We start from the raw sequence: 18,658 nt of genomic DNA, 5'->3' as shown, positions 1-18,658 counted from the left end.
CTTCCGATTGATTGTCTCGATTTCACTGCCGTCGGTTGGCCACCATGCCTACTTCTCTCCACTTCTTTTCTTCAAGCTCTGCCCAACCTATACAAGGTGCTTCTCGCTTCATTGCATGCAAGGGGAGCTCGCTTGATTCGCAAATTGGTCCGACTCGTAATTCACTTCTGACTCCGTGTTCGATAGCCCGACCGTAGTGATGTTAATTGTGGTTACATCCATAAGTAGCTTGGTCCATCTTTATTCCATTTCATATATGTCTGAGGATCCGCATAGCCCTCGATTTATGTGTTATTTATCCATTCTTACTTTTTTTATGCCAATGTTGGTGACTGGAGATAACTCTCTTCAATTATTCCTAGGATGGGAGGGAGTAGGTCTTGCTTCATATTTGTTAATTCATTTATGGTTTACACGACTTCAAGCAGATAAAGCAGCTACAAAAGCTATGCCTGTCAATCGAGTAGGTGATTTTGGATTAGCTCTTGGGATTTCGCCATTCCGGCCCTCCCTCGCTCTTTGCTTGGTTGTACAAAGAGCATGCCCGAGGGGGCTTCCGAAAAAATGGTAAGATATGGGTCAGAGTTTTCGCAGATATCCCTATTACCGGGAAACCTACAGAAGTAAGAATGGGAAGAGGAAAAGGAAATCCTAGCCTAAAGGGTAGGAATGCCCGCCAGAGAAGGATCTTTGGAGCCCATATCAAGGGAGCATGACACCTTCCCAAGGGTGGTAAGCATGGCATGGGGACTAAAAACAAGAGATTAGATCCCTCTATCCTTGATACAAGAACACACAGAAAAGTCCCCTAAGCAACGAGCCTACATTTAGGAAATAATATGTGGGCCGCGACCCTAGTCAAGGGTGAGCTAGTCTTTTCTGTTGGGAGTGTTTTTGCACTCAATGCATGCTGGCCGCTTTCGTGCCGTTCCCTAGCTTTCTTGAAAGACTACCCATCCAATGAGACTACTGAGACGGCTACAGCTAGTTGGGTGCTCTGCTTTAGTGTGATTGACGAAGGCTAGTCCCGTAATACCCAAAAGAAATGAAAAGAGATCGGGGTCGATAGTTGGCAAGGAACTTGATCCCCCCAAAACAAACAAAAAAGAAAGGAGTTTTCAAATATATTTCACCTTCCCCTTTATGTTAGTATAATTGGAAATATTAAGACTAAAATAAAGAAAATGAACACATAAGATTTTTATATTGGTTCGCCCAAAAAATTGGGCAACTTACAGTAAAGGGTGGAATTAAAAAAGTTGGTCAGGAGGGTAAAAATTTAACTCATTAATTAAAATTAACAAGTACTAGTTAAAAGATGTAGTATGAAAAATTTAAAGGGGGCAAAAACAACATTTAAATACTATTCTAGTAAGGATATTTTTTCTCTTAGGTGATCGCCCTCTTGGAGCTCTACATGGGTCTGTCCCTGCGACCGGTCCCCTTACTCCTAAAGAATATTTCCACTTGCTTCTAAAAGTTACAGGTATATGACTCTGCCTCTTCAAACTAACTAGTATTTAACTTGGCCTCTCCAAGTTAATAATTGAGTGTTTCTCTGAATATATTCTACAAATCTTAAACTGATTCAAACTTACTACACAAAAACCGCCTTAAAATGTTATTAGGTGATTCTTATTGCACTTGTTAAAATGATATATATTTATTACTAAGTTGAGTCTTTTAAATATGATAACTTTTAATATTTTATCTTGTCTCTTATCATTAAGTAACTAAATTTATCTGAGAGGTTGAATATGTTTTTAGTCCCATACTTATACAGTTATACACTTGCATCTAAAATGATTCGTGTAATTTTTTCATAACTTTTCATCCTTGACAAATCTTTGTGTTTTAAAATATTCTTCCTGATATCATAATGTTTATGTGAAATTTTTTCACCCTATAATCATTTCCACATGGGTTTCATTATCTTACGTAGCAAATTAAATCCTATGTGGACATTGTCACCTCCCTCCTTCCCCTTCCTCTTTCCCACCTTCATCTTCATCTCCCTCATTTTTCTTCATCTTCGTCATCCCTCAAAATAATAAGAAAACCAAAAATCTTCATCACCATCACTACTCCCATCTTCTCCTGACCTAAACTCGAACTCTCTTTCCGAAAATAAGAAAGCCCTCACAACACCAATCCCCAAAACCCCGACATGCAAACCAAAAGTGATTCTTTCTAACAAGTATGACTATTATGTACATCATTAGAGATCTTTCCTTCTTCCTTGCCACTGAGCAACACTAACACAACAACATTTTTTGCTTTTCGTAAAAAATCAGAAGTGTAGCCATAGAGACGAAAAATGTTTCCTAAACTATACACAATAGTTTTCGACGGTCTCATGTTCTAGTGTTACCTACTCCCTTTGGTAAGTTTCTCGTACTCTACTGTAACACTTTGACAAAATCTAACCTATTGTGTGGAATATGCAACAATTATTACGTAATAACCGGTCCCTATTATAAAATAAGGAACACTTATTTAGTGTTGAAAAAATTGTGTTGTCTAATGTCAAATAACCAATTATCCCAAAAGCTTAAGCTGTTGGGTAAGACCAAATGAATGATTTTATATTATTATTTCTAACATGCCCTCTCACGCACGAGCCCTTTGGGCTTGAAGCGTGGACAATGCACAGACCCACCTACCATGTGCTTAAATTCAACTTTTTATAAGAAGAATTGGGGGCAGCAATGATCAAACTCTAGACCGCTTGGTCATTGAGGCTCTAATACCATGTCAAACAACCAATTATCTCAAAAGCATTGGTTTAATAGGTACTTAAGTTTTTTTAATTTTGATGGGGGAGGGAAAAGATGAGTTCAGTGATGGTGATGAAATATTCTAGGCCGACTTTTAAATTTTGAGGGATGATGAAGATGAAGGTTACTAACGGGGAGTGGTGGACAAGGAATAACGACAAATGAAGGTTGAAAATGATGTTTTGCTTAATGTGAAGAGAGAGAGATAGAGGCTTATAATGAAAGTGTGAGCAGATCGAGAAATTTATGACTATTAGTGTTGGCTAGGTCACCACAAGATTTCCTGCCCACGAATTTGATTTTACATGTGTAGACCTTAGCGTCGAACATAATCGATGTGAAGAATAAACCTAGCGTCGGCTTGAGGCCGCCACTATTTGTCAGCGGTTGGACGCTACAGTGGCCGGAGAATTTAGTGTTTGTCTTGCCCAATTCTAAATTGTACTTTACCGACACAAATTAGTATATTATAAGATGACTATAAAATACTCCCTCTGTTCCTAATTATATACGTGTTAAATTCTTCGCACCCTCGATTAAATTTTTTCTCTTAAAGACTCTCCCTCTCTAACTCTCGCCTTCTCTCTCGCTGATTAGGGTTTGTTTGGGTGGCCGCCGCGCCGCCTCCTTGCGCAGCGGCAACCCCTCATCTCACCCCTTTATCTTTCCTCTTTCCTATGCTTCCCTTCTTTTCTAGTGCATCTTTTATATGGGTTTGCAATCAAGGCCTCCTCTGTTGCCTTTTGTCCTCTCCTTTCTGTAGTAGCGGCCATCGTCGGCCACGCCATCCCGCGCTCCTTGGTCGTCTTTGTCATTCGCGTTTCGAGTTTTGCGTTTTGCCTTGCCCATATAACTTTAGATCTGTGTCTAGGTTTGGCTGGTGGGTTCTTCTCTGTTTGATTTAAGAATCGTGCAAGAGAAGTTCGAGGTGTATGAAGTAGAAAGGACAGATCTTCATTCGTTTTTTGTCTCCTGGTTTTTAGACCCTGTTGTTATCTTCAGAGATGTTCAAGATGACTCTCTTGCTCGATTCTCTCTGGAAAATGAGTCGAACAAAGTATATGTGGTTCTCCTGATCGATGCTTCGCCTAATTTGTTCACTAAGAGGTGCCCAGCGGAAGACAAGATGAATCTTTGGCTTGCTTTCAGATACGGTGGTTGCGGAGGGGGATCTGTGTGCTGACGGGAGTGGATCGTGGGCCTCCTTTGGTGGCTGGTGATTGCGTTTATGTGTTCAGTAAGTGATGGCGGCTTTTGACGTTCTTTCAGTGACCCACCCCTCACCCAACCGAGTTGTTGACATTCATGTCAGGGTTCTCCTCATATTAGTGGTTGGGTGAGTCTTCTTGGCGCGCCGCCGCGGTGGATGTCTCGTGGTTTTTGGCTGGTGGGTCGCGTTTGGTTTATGGTTCTCCTCGAGGCAGGCAGCTTGAGCTTGGTGTTGTCCTAGAGGCAGTGTTGGAGTTTGTTGTTTTGCGTGCACATGTGATCTTGTTTTTTTCATAGTGTGTTTTTTACTTTCTGCTTTCTACTGGGTTTTTAGGATTGGGTCTAATCACTACGGTGTTCCAGGTGTTTTTGGGTCTTGTGGTATGCACTACCTAGGTGGCTATCTGGTAGGTGTCGTGCGACTGATAGGATTATACTGTACTTGTCGTTGTTTGTCGTTGTTTTTCGGCTTTATTAGGACCTCTCAGTTTCAAAATAATTGTCCACTTATAGAGAAAATATTTGTTTCAGAATAACTGTCCACTTAGAATTCCAATGAAGCATTAATTGATGTTTTTCTATATAAAACCCTTATAAATGATGAGAGATAATAATACACTTTAAATGGTTAAATGAGAAAATATCTATTATGTTTTAAAAATTTAACAAAATTAATTGCATTTCTTATTATTTGTGCATCTTCTCTAAATAGACACTTATATTGAAACAGAGAGAGTAGAATCTTTCATATTTACCCTTATATCTCTTTCATCATTCTATCAATTATATCTCACTATCTCCTTAATTTAATTTCACTCTCTCTTAATAAATGCAATGGGTAAATATGGAAAAAGATAATAACTTCTTCTTGGAATTAGAAGGGGGACTTATAGTAAGGGCCAGGACACCAAAAAATTTCTAAAAGGTCTTATAATTAGGAAGAGGGAGATTTTTTTTTCTTCATATTTACCTCATGTGTTGTTTTTTCCAACACTAATGAGGCAAATATAAAAGCAGTGTCATGGTCAACGCTAATTTTAGATGCTAAATCAACACATTCTTGTATTGACATCAACGATCATATGCGTATAATGCGGATTCATATTTTTTTATGCACAACAAATGATTTTATTGATAAATAAAGCAAGAACAACACTCTCAACTGTATTTTTTTGAAATGTGTCTAATTTATTGAAAATCAAACTGGCACTGAGGCCAATACATCAGAATAAACAAAGTCTTATAAACCCGAGAGACATTCCTCAATCCAAACATAAGAAGTGAAAGAAGACACCCTCTGAGTATAAGAAAATCAGCGGTACTATTGCCTGACCTACGAACAAATAAAACATCACACTAAAGAAAAGATGAAGACATAAAACGACTCTCAACTGTATTTGAAGACAAGTTTACACATTGCAAATATCATCCAAGCTTTTCATCTGCTTCATAAACTTTTTTTTGACGGGCATCTGCTTAATAAACTTAAATCTAATGATAAATGATAAATACTTACTGGTTACATAGAAAATATTGGCTCCTTAATGCATATTACGACAACCTTTCATCTTTTATAACAATACAATATTTTATTTTGCAATAACTTTTATTCTACCACCCAGCTTGTTGTTTGCATATTGTTGCCATTTATGCCTCCGACCTGCTTTTGCTTAAGGACTTCAACGTTATTGGACAACCACTCCTTAGTTTAGGAACGAGTTCCTTCGCTTGTAAGCTATTATCTAAATCATCAAGTGTCCACCTACATACGAGTATATTTTAATTTTTGTCCATCTGTACAAGTTAAAAGAAGGATGAAAATATTGGAATGTACGGCAAAATAAAACTCACGTGTAACCCCCCACGAGTCTATGTATAAAGATCAACATTTTCAGTTTTGCCATATACATCCCAAGGCATGTTCTCGGCCCTGCTCCAAAAGGTATGAAACTGTAGGGCTTTTGAGTTTCCTGCAGATAAAAGAGAATCAAGAAAATAAAAGAAAGATCACAGTTGATAGATAGCTACGCTGCTTTTAATTAAGTATTTAGTTTAGGATTTAATTTCAGGATGATATACATAAAAAAAAAGTCTGTTAAAAAAATCTCGAGAAAATTGCTCTTATAACTATTAGTTGTTATGAACTAAAAACAATGAGCAAAATTAAAAGAGAGAATGAAAGAGAGAGAGAGAAAATTAATTACATCAAATCTTTGCGGATTGAATTTCAAGGGATCCTTGTACAAGTCAGGGTCGAAATGTACACAAGTTGCATCGATGTTAACGTGCCAACCTTTCTTTATTTCACGCCCTGTTATTAACAACGTGGCTATGCATATTAAAAGTGTTGTGACGTATGGTTAAGACTAAATTTAATGAAAACAATTATGAAAATACTAGGTTCTATAAATCCTCCAAGATTTATTGAGTCAAATAACCATAATTTAGGTGGTTCAATAACATTTTGACAAGTGTCTTAGGACACATGTCAAAATATTGTCGGTCCATCTAAAATTAGGATGATTTTATCTTTATTTACTTTTAAGTGATTTAGACTACCTTAACCGTATTTGTTGGGTTATTTACCTTCAATGGTGCAGTCTTGAAGTGCTACACGAGGATACCATAACACGATATTGGACATTCTCAGTGTTTCCTTAAGTACCTGAGGAGAACAAGGAGATTGACATATAAAAATTTTGTCGCATGCATGCACTTCCAAGTTTAGAGACAATTAAGTAATCAATTTATAAGTTATATATTAACATGTCTTTAATTCTAAATTCTAACCTTCCAACCATAGGGCATGTTGTTGATGTCTTCTTTTGTAAGTGGAGCTCCTTCTGGCTTCATTTTGCTTAAAGACAATTGTTCTTCCTGTAAGTCAAGATCAATACCATTGACTAATGACTATACCGATACATTATTTGCAACATGTAAATATAGAATTTGCAACCATGTGAAATAAAATTTCCCAAAAAATAACAATAAAATAGCAGGTTGTTTGCAAATTAGTTAATGACTAGCCGATTCTCATAATTAATTCACAATAATTTAGTAGCTGTGCTTACATCTGTCATCACCTGAATCTAACAGGTGGTGGATGCTAAACAACCCCTAAAATTAGCTGTGAATTAATTCCAACGTCAATCAAAACATGCACAGTAATACTTATAATATACTTTTATAGTAATATTGAATAATTAATTCTGAAGATTCTATTACTGTTCAATTAGTATGATACTAATAATTTAAATTGGTAAATGGTAATCAAGCTTTTTTGGGTAGTCTCTTGGGGGTTTATAGCACACTTGTGTTGTGTGTTTGTGGTGTTTGGAAGGTTATTGCCGTAGAGACTGAATTTTTGCCAACTTTTTGCTGATTAGGTTACTGTACCCATGTTGAGAGGGATTGTTTATCAACACTTTCTATATATTATTATATTTTGCTTTAAAAAAAAAACTTTGCTATAATGTGTGCAGTATCTCACCCTGAGTATATCTTGTACTTCTTTGTTTTCATGTAAGAACTTTACACTCCACATCATTGCTGTTGCTGTGGTGCTCTGTCCGGAAAATATGAATGTTAACATATTATCAATAATCTCAGAATCATCAAGCTTTTCACTGGCTGGGAATAAATCTCTCTGCAACATGGACTGCAAGAAGTCCTCTGCAGACTCTTCTCCCCTTCTCCGTCTTGCAATGATCTCTGTGAAGGTTTCCACAAGCCTTCTACGAGCCTGTATTATTAGCTAATTTCTTTAGTACAAACATAATAAAATTATTGGAAAAAATAGTAAATAGTCATTTTCGCCCTTAAGGATATACATACAGTCGATTACTCTTTTACGGTTAGTTAAAAAATAAGTAAAATTATCTCTTAAAGATGTAAATTTCATTTTAGTCTTTCAAGAACTAATTAGTCGTCTTTTTTATTTAAACTATTAGGGATCATGTTGATTGTGATTTTAATATTTTAAAGACTTCCATCTTTCAAGGACAGGCTTGGCAAATCCATATCGGATTTATCTACCAAGAAAAACATGATCCATTAATTTAAGGGAATTGTTATTAAGACCCTCCACAACTATTCAGACCCTGATAAATTTGTAAAATCTAAAAAAGCCATTTTTAAATTTTTTTCGCTCGCACTTTGAAAGTCTGTCACTATAGCACTTCGAAAGTGCGATAGTCACACACTTTTAAAATGCGATAGTCACACACTTTCAAAGTGCGATAATCACACACTTTCAAAGTGCGAGCGCAACACAGATATTTCTTTTTTTTTTCCTGTTTAATTTTCGGAAGGAATTTTGGACTGTCACTTATTAGTTAAGGTAATAGGATCATTCTAAGCTCAAATATGCAGTTAGAATCTTCAAATTCCTACACCTTATAGTAGTCTCACGATTTTTAAAAATCATCTAATATTAGTTATGTGCAAATTTGCAGCAAAACGCACTTTAAAAGTGCGTTTACTTCGCACGTTAACAGTGCGTTAACTACGCACTTTTAAAGTGCGTGCGTAACGCACTTCTAAAGTGCGTTTATTTGCAGGAAAAAAAAAACGACAGAAGCAACTCCCTAAAGTTGGATATTTTCAAAAACGACAGAAGATGGAGGTTGTGGTTGTGGTGGTGGTGGCAGCGGCGGCGATGGTGGCAGTGGTGGCGGTGGGTGGTGGTGGGTGGTGGTGGGTGGTGTTGGGTGGAAGAAAGAGGAGAGAGGTAAGGAGAGATGAGAGAGAAAGAATGTGAAGAGAGTGAGGATTTTTTTATATTTTTTTCATTAAGGGTATTTAGGACTTTTAATACATTAATGAGGGTCTGAATAGCTGTGGGGGGGTCTGAATAACAATTCCCTTAATTTAAATGGTTTTTTTTAAATTAATTTTTTTTGCTAATTTTAACAAATAAGAAGTATATTGTAAATAATATATATTAAATTAAATATTATCACTAGAAATATAGTTTATGAGTAATCAAGTTTTAACATATTCCGCCTTAGAATTGTCATTCCATCTTTTTTTTTTTTGAATTCGAATTGTCATTCCATCTTAAGTACAACTATATATAGTAAAAAAAGTTTTCTTTTTAACTCATAATTGGAAGAAGCATGTAATTGACATCATTTAACTTTAATCTTAGGAGGAAATTTGAGTTAATAATATTCATACTTACAAGTTACAAATACGAAATATATCATATCTTTTTCTCTATTTCTCTAATCTGTTATATATCACATTAATTACTTCTATTTCTTTCTTACTTTTTATGTCTACATTGCACAATGCGTATGTCCGTAAATATTTTTTTTTTAAATTTAGATACAACGTAACTACCACTACTAGAAAAAGGACTTTTCACATCAGCGTTTTCACATCGGTGGATAAATTAACTGATGTAAAAGATAACGCGGTGGCAATATTGAAATTATATTGAACTTTTATGAAAGTTTTCACATCGGTTGGGAATATGTCTGATGTGAAAAGTAATTAGTAAACATTTTTTACAACGTTTTTAGAATAAGCGATGTGAAAGCTAAATGCGGTGGCATTTTTGAAATTTTAATGAAATACTTTTCACATCGGTTATAATATAACCGTTGGGAAAAGTCCCTTTTTTCTTTAGTTTTCACATCGGTTATAATATAACCGTTGGGAAAAGTCTCTCTTTTCTTTAGTTTTTACACAGGATACAAAGGATTAGAAAACGTTGAAAGCTTTCTTCCTCTTTCGCCGTTGAAAACCTAAGTCGCCTACGCTCTCGCCGTCGCTCGTGCGTTGTGCAGCTCCTGTTTCGCCGTTGCTCGCCGTCGCTCACCGTTCACCTCACTCTCATTCTCTCTCGGTCTCCAATTCCCTTGCTCCACTTCCGTCGTCGCTCGTGCAACTCTGTGCTCCACTTTGATTCCTTGCGTTAAGGTGCGTTGCTTCCTTGTTCTTTGTTTCTTTGAAGGTTCATGGATTGGAGCATATTGTTTGATATGGGTTTTGATTATAGCCATGTGGGTTTAGTGGTTTTTAGGTCAACTACTATGCGTTACTGAGCATATTGTGTGTGTGTGTGTGTGTGTATTGAGTGAACCAAATGATTTTGGTCAAGCTTTTTGACGTTTTTTGTATTGGTGAACTAATTAAATATTTTGATTCCATCAGTTATTAGCTTGTTTGTGGTGGGGACTGGGGTGTTTGGTTTCTGGTTCTTCTTTCGGACCTCTTTGCTTTGGAAAATTTAAGTATATCCTGTTTTAATCTCATTGGCATGACTGTCAAATTTTTACATGTGTCAGTGTTTTTGATTTGTTATTTGAGCAGGGTTTTGTCAAGTGAAGACTTGACACATTGGTGCATAATCATATTCAGGGGAAGCAGAAGCTCTGAAGCAGAAGCTGAAGCATCCCTTGCAGAAGCTGAAGCAGAAGCAGAAGCTCTGAGATTCACTGGCTTCACTTGCAGATTGTAAGCATCCCAAAACAACTGAAGATTTTCTTAAGCCCACAACCACAAGAAACCCCAAAGTTTGATACCTCAATTTTTTTTTTTTTGTTAATTCTTACTTGATCTAATGAAAAAGAAAAAGCAATGAATCCAATTTTTCCTCTTCATTTCATCTTGCAGGCGAAGCTATTGAGATTTGGAAGCTTCTCTGAATTTCTTCCTTCATCTTGATTCAGCATGTGGATTGTTAGATGAGCACAAGGTAAGGCTCCCTTCATCCTGATTCAGCATGTATGTGTGTGTGTATCTAAGAAAATTTGAGGTTTTAAGTGGCTTCCCAATAAAACGGGAAAATAGTAGTTTGGTGTTTCTTAGCTTGATTGGGGTTTTCAGTATTCACTTATCTCTAAAATTTGGTGTGAATGCTGCGTGTCTCTAGATTGTCTTAGCCTGTAACATTCCTGATATGACAATCTCAATTATGATGTAAGTTGTATAGCCCATATATCCCATGGTGAGGGTACCCATGTAGCTATGTTGCATTGTTGGATGCAAATGTCTAATGGTAGCTGCTATTTAATATGGCGATCTTATTTATATGAAATCCAAGTTGTTCCAACTTTTGCTATCCATCTGCGAAGTGATGTTAGTGATAAACCATAACTGCATAAGATGATATTTATGTGATAGTGATAATTGACAAAAGAAACTGATTGGTACTTGTGCCCCTATACAAGAAACTGATTGGTACTTGCTATTTTATATAACATGTAAAGCACACAATGTTGCTATGGTTTTTGCCACAAACATGACACAGGTTTGTTTAAGCCTTGCTGACTAGTGTTGGGTCATTTTCTTATCTGATAGCGGTGGGCAGTAGATTATGCAATTAGAGTGTGTTGTGTAATTGCTAGGTTCTATCTTTGTTTCTTTGTTGGGTTATTGTGTCACTGTGTTAGTTTTCCAGATATTAGTTGGCTCTTGTGCTAACCTTTTCTTCTCATTTTCATGAACCTTGCCTCTTCATTCAAGCATCTTCTTAAAGTGATTCTTAGAAATGATTATGATGCTTTCTACATAAGAATCAATTAGATTGCTGATTCAGAAGTGATTTAATTTCACTTATTGTGGGTGGCATGACATGATTTCTGGTGAGAACAAGCATTATGGGACACCAACCAATCCTCTGTTGTCGTCTTGCATTCCTGGAGGTTCTTTAAGTGGTTCAGCTCTAGCGGTTGCTGCTGGCCTAGTTGACTTTTCTATTGGTGAGTTTACTTGGTTACCATTTTCATGTTCCATCATTCATTTCAAAAATGCTAATCTGTCCATTTATTTATTGACTTTCCATGTTTTTGTTATTTATCAGACGTCTCAGATTTACACCTTCCTCTTCACGAATTCAGCGAACTCTTCCAGCCACTCTAGCTCCGACAAACTCTTCCGGCCATTGCAAAACTCTTCCATCTTGCTGTAAGTTTGTTTTCACTTTAAAACTATTTTCTAAAATTGGCTCTGAATTCGTGATTCGTTTTTGGCTTATTTAATTTGAATGCTTATTACTAAGTCTTGGATGGAGGTATTACAAATGTTTGTCTCCCTATTTGTCTCATTGTTTGAGTTCTTCATCAAAATGTCACAAAATTGGTATTTTAACCTATTGTACAAATTGTAGGTATTCAATGATCCAACGGAACTAAGAGAACAAGAGTTGTATGATTTGCGAAACAGTTGGGGAACTTGCTTTCTTGACTTGCTTAAACCTTAGAATTTATTTGGTATGTATTTAAAGTTTGTGCCTAAACAGTCTGAATTAAAGTTTGGGCAACTTGGTTTCTAAATTAGCTAATATTTCTCAACTACATTATCTCATAGATTGCTCATCTCTGTATTTATTGCATCTGTTTATAGGGTTCAAAGTTTCTTGTCTCCGGTGCTCTCCTAATTTATGCTTATGGTGCTGGTGGCTTTCCTGCTTGGGGCATTAATTTGCTGAACTGTTGTTGTTGACTATTTGATGTACTAGTTCTTTTAAGCTATTCTGTTTAACTATTTTATGTACTAATTTTCTGAACTGTTGTTGTTTAACTACATTTAAAGAACTAGAATTGCTGAATTGTTCTAGTTCTTTTAGGCTATTCTGTTTTTTTTTGCTGGTTATATAGACCTTTCATGTTTAACTCACTTGAGAGAGTGTGTTCTCAAGATCTCTTTTTATTTTAATAAATTTTCATTAAAAAAAAATGTATATTCAGGTCAAATTCGTGTAAAAAAAGATGAAAAAAAAGTTGAGCATTTACATCGGTTTTTTTGTCTAAACCGATGTGAAAAATGTACATTTCACATCGGTTGGTTGTCTAAACCGATGTGAAAGGTATACATTTCACATCGGTTGTTTTTCTAAACCGATGTGAGAGGTACACATTTCACATCGGTTGTTTGTATAAATACATTTCACATCGGTTGGTTGTCTAAACCGATGTGAAAGGTATACATTTCACATCGGTATTTAGACAGAAACCGATGTAAAATGTACATTTTTCACATCGGTTACAAACCCGATGTGAAAAGTAACATACATACCACATCACCCTTGTTTACATCGGACGAAAATCGATGTAAAAACTCAAAAATACCCAATGTGAAAAGTAGTTTTTCTAGTAGTGTACTTATCATTTTAAAAGAACTGTAGAGAATTTATTTATCTAAATGTCACTAACCTTCATGCCCTTATAGTATCTGGAGCCCGGAATCATGGCAGGAATAGATATCATGGCTTCACCAGCGGCAATGCTGTCTTTCCAGATCTTTTCTAGTAATGAATCCTCCGTGATGCTCATCAGCATCTCACAAATTCCATCAAATGACATCTTTATATGTCAAAATTTTCATGGGAGTTAGGAGCCAAAGTACATTGTGCTATACTTGAAGTTGATATTAGATGTAGAGTTGAACAATGTTTATATATTTAATTAATTAATACTATCTAAATGTTGTTATATCGGAGCGCTTTCATAAGAAAATCAAAGTATACTTGTTAATTTTTGGCAAGACCGGCCCAACACGTACTAAGTGAGGCTTATAGCGAACTTTTAAGTGATGCCTTTTTACCTAAAAAAATTTCTTTATTAAAACTTTTTACGTAAAAATAATTTTTTATTTAAAATTTATATTTTTCGAGCTTTTTGAGATGCAAAATTATTTATTAAATTGTCATAATCAATTTGATTTAACATGTCTTTTTCAATTGATAATAAAGCTAATACATTTAATCTTTTTTGAGACATAGTTGATCTAAGATAAGATTTTATTAATTTTAATTTTGAAAAACTTCTTTCTACCGAAGCAACGATTACAAGAATTTTTAACATTATTCTATAAACAATAAAAGCATTTGGAAAAGAATCAATTCTAATACTATATTTAAGTATGTGAACTGGAGTATCATTTTTTGAGTCATCTTTTACTTAGTAAAAAAAAAAAAATTGGGGGTCTTTTTTACTAAGTAAATTTTTTTGGGGGTGCCTAAAGCCCTTACTTAGGTGGTTTTGGCCTTGGACTGGTCCTGATTTTTGGGATAAATATGTGTTTTTCCCCCTAAAATAGTGAGTTTTTAATTTTATTCTCCTTTTAAGTTTTTCATAAATTTTGGTCTCTCTAAAATAGCAAATTATTGAACTTGGTCCCTCATTCATTTTTGTGGCGGTTTAAACCACCACTAAATTTTATGACGGTTTTTATGTATTAATTATGGTTTTTAAATTGCCATAAAATGTGTTAGTGATAGTTTAACTCGCCACAAAATAACCCAAAAATAAATTGAGAGACCAAATTCAATAGTTCGCTATTTTAAGGAGATTAAAATCAATGAAAAATTAAAGGGGGATAAAAATCAATAATTCACAATTTTAGAGGACGATAAGCATATTTAACCCTTAATTTTTTTACACTATGTGTAGCAATTTTACTACGTATTCTTATATAACATTTATCATGGTTTACACCCAATTCTGCAAACAACACTCACTCTTCAATGTGGCAATTGAGAGCGATTCCACACTCACAGTAGGTTGGGTGATAAAAATAACAGGCCATGGAAGCTGGTGAGCGTTCTAAATCTGATTGATCTTCTCATGGAAGAGGTGGTGTGTGTTGGTGTTGTCCAAATCTATAGAGAGGCTAACTCCATCGCAGACTACTTAGCCAAAACTGGTTGTAATAGGGTGAACCCGCTTAGTGCCCTTTTTTAGGAGGTTTCCTCTTGATCTTTGTTTGTCTTTTTTTTATTGCCTACTTGAGAGGGCTGGTCTCAAGCTTTTTCTCATCTCATACAATGCTTAAGTTCTATCGAAAAAAAATCATGGGATATTTCCACAACCAAATATTTTAGAATTTTTCATGTTACTATATATAAGTCAGTGTAAAATATCTATGAAGTATATTCTTCAAAGTGTGCCTTTAATTTATACTTAATATTTCAAATTAAATTTTTTTCTAATTGTAGCAGAAGTATTTACTGGCTCGCCGGAGAAATATATATTGGTCGACAGAGAGTTTAAATTGATTCTTTCTAGTCAATTAGATGGTATTTCCAAACAAATCTTTTATTTGGTAGATAATATTGATGAAGCTACTGCGAAGGCTAAGAATTTTAAAATAGGAGAGCAAGCTCTTGACTTTAAATCTTGCTAATTTTTATTTTACTTTTTATAAAAGGATTCTGTCAAATTCACAATTTAATTTCGTTTGTGGGAGGATAGCCCAAAGATTTAAGACCAAAAACCGTTAGAAAATTTATTTTTTGCATTTGTTTTCTAAGAGCATCTTTAAGCATGATATTTACTAAAGTATTTACATTTTACTTTTTACAACTTTTAATAATGTCACATCATCTACATCATTTTATTAATTTTTACTCCAACCCAACTACTCTTAAAAGTTTATATAATTTTTTTATTTATTAATTGCAAGTTTTATTTAAACCTTTTACATTAAGCAATAATAAATACAAACACACTTTTCATGACTAAATTGAGTATCTACTCTCACATACCCTCACTAACCATGTTGAAATTAAAAATATGCTCCAATGGTAATAGATGTATTGGTGGGGGTATGTATTTGACATTACATACTCCCATTGGAGATGCTCTAAGATCTTTAATTCAATTTTCCGATTGGGTAATTCAAAAAAAGTTAACATGATTTAACTAAATTTCTTAATTCATGTGAGTTTGTTAATTAAAAGCAACTTATAAATGAGATTGATAAGAGGTACGGATGTATGCTTTTTTTTTTTAAAGAGGTAATGTATGCTTACTTGGTACATTGCGTATATACAAAAGATGTAAATCTTCATTTTTACCTTCATACAGAAGTCCAACACCTTGAAACTTTGGCCACCCTCTTCAAGTTTTTGCAGCCTTGCACACATTTTTTTGTCAAATTTTGTGATAAATGCAGATGGGGAAGTCATTGAGAATGGCTCTGATAGAAGGCGCCTCATCCTTTTGTGGCTCTCAACGGGTACACAAAATAAGCTATTCTTTCCTGCAGCTTCTGCCAATGATTTTACATATCCCTTGTTGAATAGAACAAAATCATTAGCAAGTATTATCCTTGCACCTTCAGAATTAGGAACAAAGATATGGATCTTGCCGAATAGCCTTGTTTTGAACCACCTCCCAAACCTATTTACATCAAGTAAGCAAGTTATACGACTTATATTTGCTCATAGTTCCAGTTTACTTAGGCATATATAATTACAGAATTTAAAATAACTCTACAATAATCTTTATATATGTTAATTGGTCTAAACAAATATTTAGCTCTGAATATTCAGCTTATGATTATTTGCTTTCTTCACTATTAGTGGTTATTTTGTAAATGACTCCACTTTATTCCTATAAAAACTGAGTGATTAAATGTGCTCAAAAAATTAATACTGGACTAAAACCGCAGCTGAAATTAGAATGACTAAAAATGTAACTAACTATGAAAGTACAACTCTATTTATTTTATTTTTTGGAACGTTTTCTCAATGTACATTCAATTCGTATAATATACAAGGCAAAATACTCAACGGAATCAAATAAATAGATTGAATGAACGCTTTCATTTCAGTCTCGATATTCAGACATACAGGATGAGTGTTATAAGGGGGACATATATGATTTCATGTGAATTTTAGCTTCGATAAATTCCTGCAGATTTACTTACAAATATTACTTGCGAATTTTCTTACGAATTTCTCTTTAGGGCAAATTTTTTAACCATATATATATTTGCAGGAAGATTTTGTCCGAAAATTTTGAAGGAAAATGTTTTGCGAAGGTTTAGAACCTGCTAAATGCTCCTTTTGTTTTTAACTCATCACATTTAAGTGTGATTTTTTTTTATGGCGGTCAAGAACCACAACTAAAATGTGTATATCGATGATGTGACTTTAAATATGTATATTTTCAAAAAATAAATAATATTATTTTCACAAATTATTTTCCCTTCCACTTCTTTTTACAACTTTAATCACTTACCTTAATCGCCTAGGTGTAACAAAATCGTAGCTTCCTCTCGTGCTATTATAGGCAGAGAGAAAAGAAAAAGTTTCCCCGATGAAAGGTAACCCCAGACGTCCAGGGATATCTTCTCTCTCGTTTGAAGAAGCTCTTTTACAAGCTTTTGAAGCCAGGTATGTTATTCCTACACAGAGTAATGCGACCACGATCACTAGCTCTTCTCTGGAGAGATTCAACATCTTGCTGTTGCTCTTTCTCAAAACAATGGATATGAAGGAATATTCAAGTACTACAAACACGTTATATAATAAGAGCACCGTACTATATAGGGCCGTCCACATGCATTTGTTTTGTAAAATTATTAGAATTAGAATCTATCGAGGGTTTGCTATTACAATTGCGGAAAGATTCATCTTACTAGAAGACAATCTTAAAATTATTGCCAGTTAATTAAGAGAACAATTTAATCTCAAGTGGGCACGGTTCTTTTCATGTAACCCAGAATATGCTACTTAGATCCTTAATAATTTGTATTTTGCAATGAATTGCCTCTGGTTTAGTTGTTTAACACTGATTCCAAGTGGTTCCTTGATACCTGTATTCTATATTTGCTTAATAGCTCTTTTGGTCCCTCATTTATCACAATGTTGCACTTTTGATCCCTCTAGGAAAAAATTAGCAAAATAAGTCCCTCACATTTACACACTTTTGCCGTTTTAGTCCAAATATGAATCATTTTTGCAAACAAATAAGCAACGTGGAGGACCAAAAGTGCTAATTTTTTATTGGGGACAAAAAGTGTAAAATCGTGATAAGTGAGAGACCAAAATAGCTATTAAGCCTTATATTTATGTTGGGTTCTAGCACCCATTGTGCTAGCTATGAATATATTTTTGGCTTATAAAATAAATGGATTGACGTAGTAGTTCAAGTGTTCAACACTTTGTCTCTTTAACAAGTGGTTGAAATTCGATCCCAACTATTTGAATGGAAAAAACTCATTGGTCAACCACATACTGCTTAGCACTGATAGTGGCCGGCGATGGATTAGCTTCACCGAATGATGACTCAAGTGGTAATTAAGAGTTAGGGGTGGCTCAAAGCAAAGGTAAAAGACTTCAGCTACTCTCTTTTTGAATGGAGCTCAAACCCCCTAATCTGTCTGAAATCGATCTGAATTGTGTGATGGGGCAGTTTCTGTTTTTGTTTGCTTGTTGCTTGAGATTTGCCATAATACAAGAATTCTGGTTTGAGCATTTGGGCCTATCTGTCATCGTTTGGCAAACTAAATTGGAGCTCTCTTGTTGTTTTGGTGGCTCTTAGCAGTAGCTTATTCGTGTGGCTATTAGTTTCCTATCTAGTAATCTTTCTGTAATAGCTTCTGTACTATGTATGATTGGTTTCTTTTTTCTTTGTATTTGGGATTGGAGTACCCCTTCTACTCCTATTTATTCAATTCATTAGCTTATCAAAAAAAAAAAAATACGAGTTGGGTGCGAAAAGTCCAGAATCAATCCTTGCAAAATGCAATTATCTTTCCAATGTACCAAAATAATAATATTAACTCAAGTGAGCTCGCTTTATTGATAATCCACATAACACTTCCAACATGTTCAATAGGAAGGCTTAGTCCACATTATGTAGGAGAATAGATTTACCCAATCGGGAGGTAAATCTAATGCAGTACTTTATCTACTACTACTTAAAACAATCCCT

General features: G+C 34.9%; 1 protein-coding gene across 2 annotated transcripts; it reads right to left on the bottom strand.

Annotated features, from left to right (window-relative positions):
* Positions 1 to 5,354: 5,354 nt before the first annotated feature.
* LOC130714780 (3beta,22alpha-dihydroxysteroid 3-dehydrogenase-like) lies at positions 5,355 to 17,240 on the bottom strand. Of its 2 annotated transcripts, XM_057564727.1 has the most exons (9): positions 16,961 to 17,240; positions 15,793 to 16,117; positions 13,148 to 13,297; positions 7,477 to 7,728; positions 6,777 to 6,863; positions 6,573 to 6,651; positions 6,191 to 6,297; positions 5,838 to 5,956; positions 5,355 to 5,748 (listed from the first exon to the last, which is right to left on the bottom strand). In XM_057564727.1, the coding sequence occupies exons 1-9, from the start codon at positions 17,179 to 17,181 to the stop codon at positions 5,634 to 5,636; spliced, it is 1,455 nt and encodes a 484-aa protein (XP_057420710.1). In that variant the 5' UTR covers positions 17,182 to 17,240; the 3' UTR covers positions 5,355 to 5,633. The 2 variants fall into 2 exon arrangements, with proteins under 2 accessions (XP_057420710.1, XP_057420711.1); XM_057564728.1 differs by lacking the exon at positions 13,148 to 13,297.
* Between the last annotated feature and the right edge of the window lie 1,418 nt (positions 17,241 to 18,658).

The sequence above is a fragment of the Lotus japonicus genome, chromosome 4, assembly GCF_012489685.1.
Source record: "Lotus japonicus ecotype B-129 chromosome 4, LjGifu_v1.2".
Classification (NCBI taxonomy): Eukaryota; Viridiplantae; Streptophyta; class Magnoliopsida; order Fabales; family Fabaceae; genus Lotus; species Lotus japonicus.
This window is presented reverse-complemented; position numbering and strand designations above follow the sequence as displayed.

Coding starts and splice junctions, on each gene's coding strand:
- LOC130714780 (XM_057564727.1), bottom strand. CDS start 17,181: ATGTTGAATCTCTCCAGAGAAGAGCTAGTGATCGTGGTCGCATTACTC. Junction 16,118..16,960: donor GTTACACCTAGGCGATTAAG/GTAAGTGATTAA, acceptor TGATGTAAATAG/GTTTGGGAGGTGGTTCAAAA. Junction 6,298..6,572: donor TCAAGACTGCACCATTGAAG/GTAAATAACCCA, acceptor TGTTAATAACAG/GGCGTGAAATAAAGAAAGGT.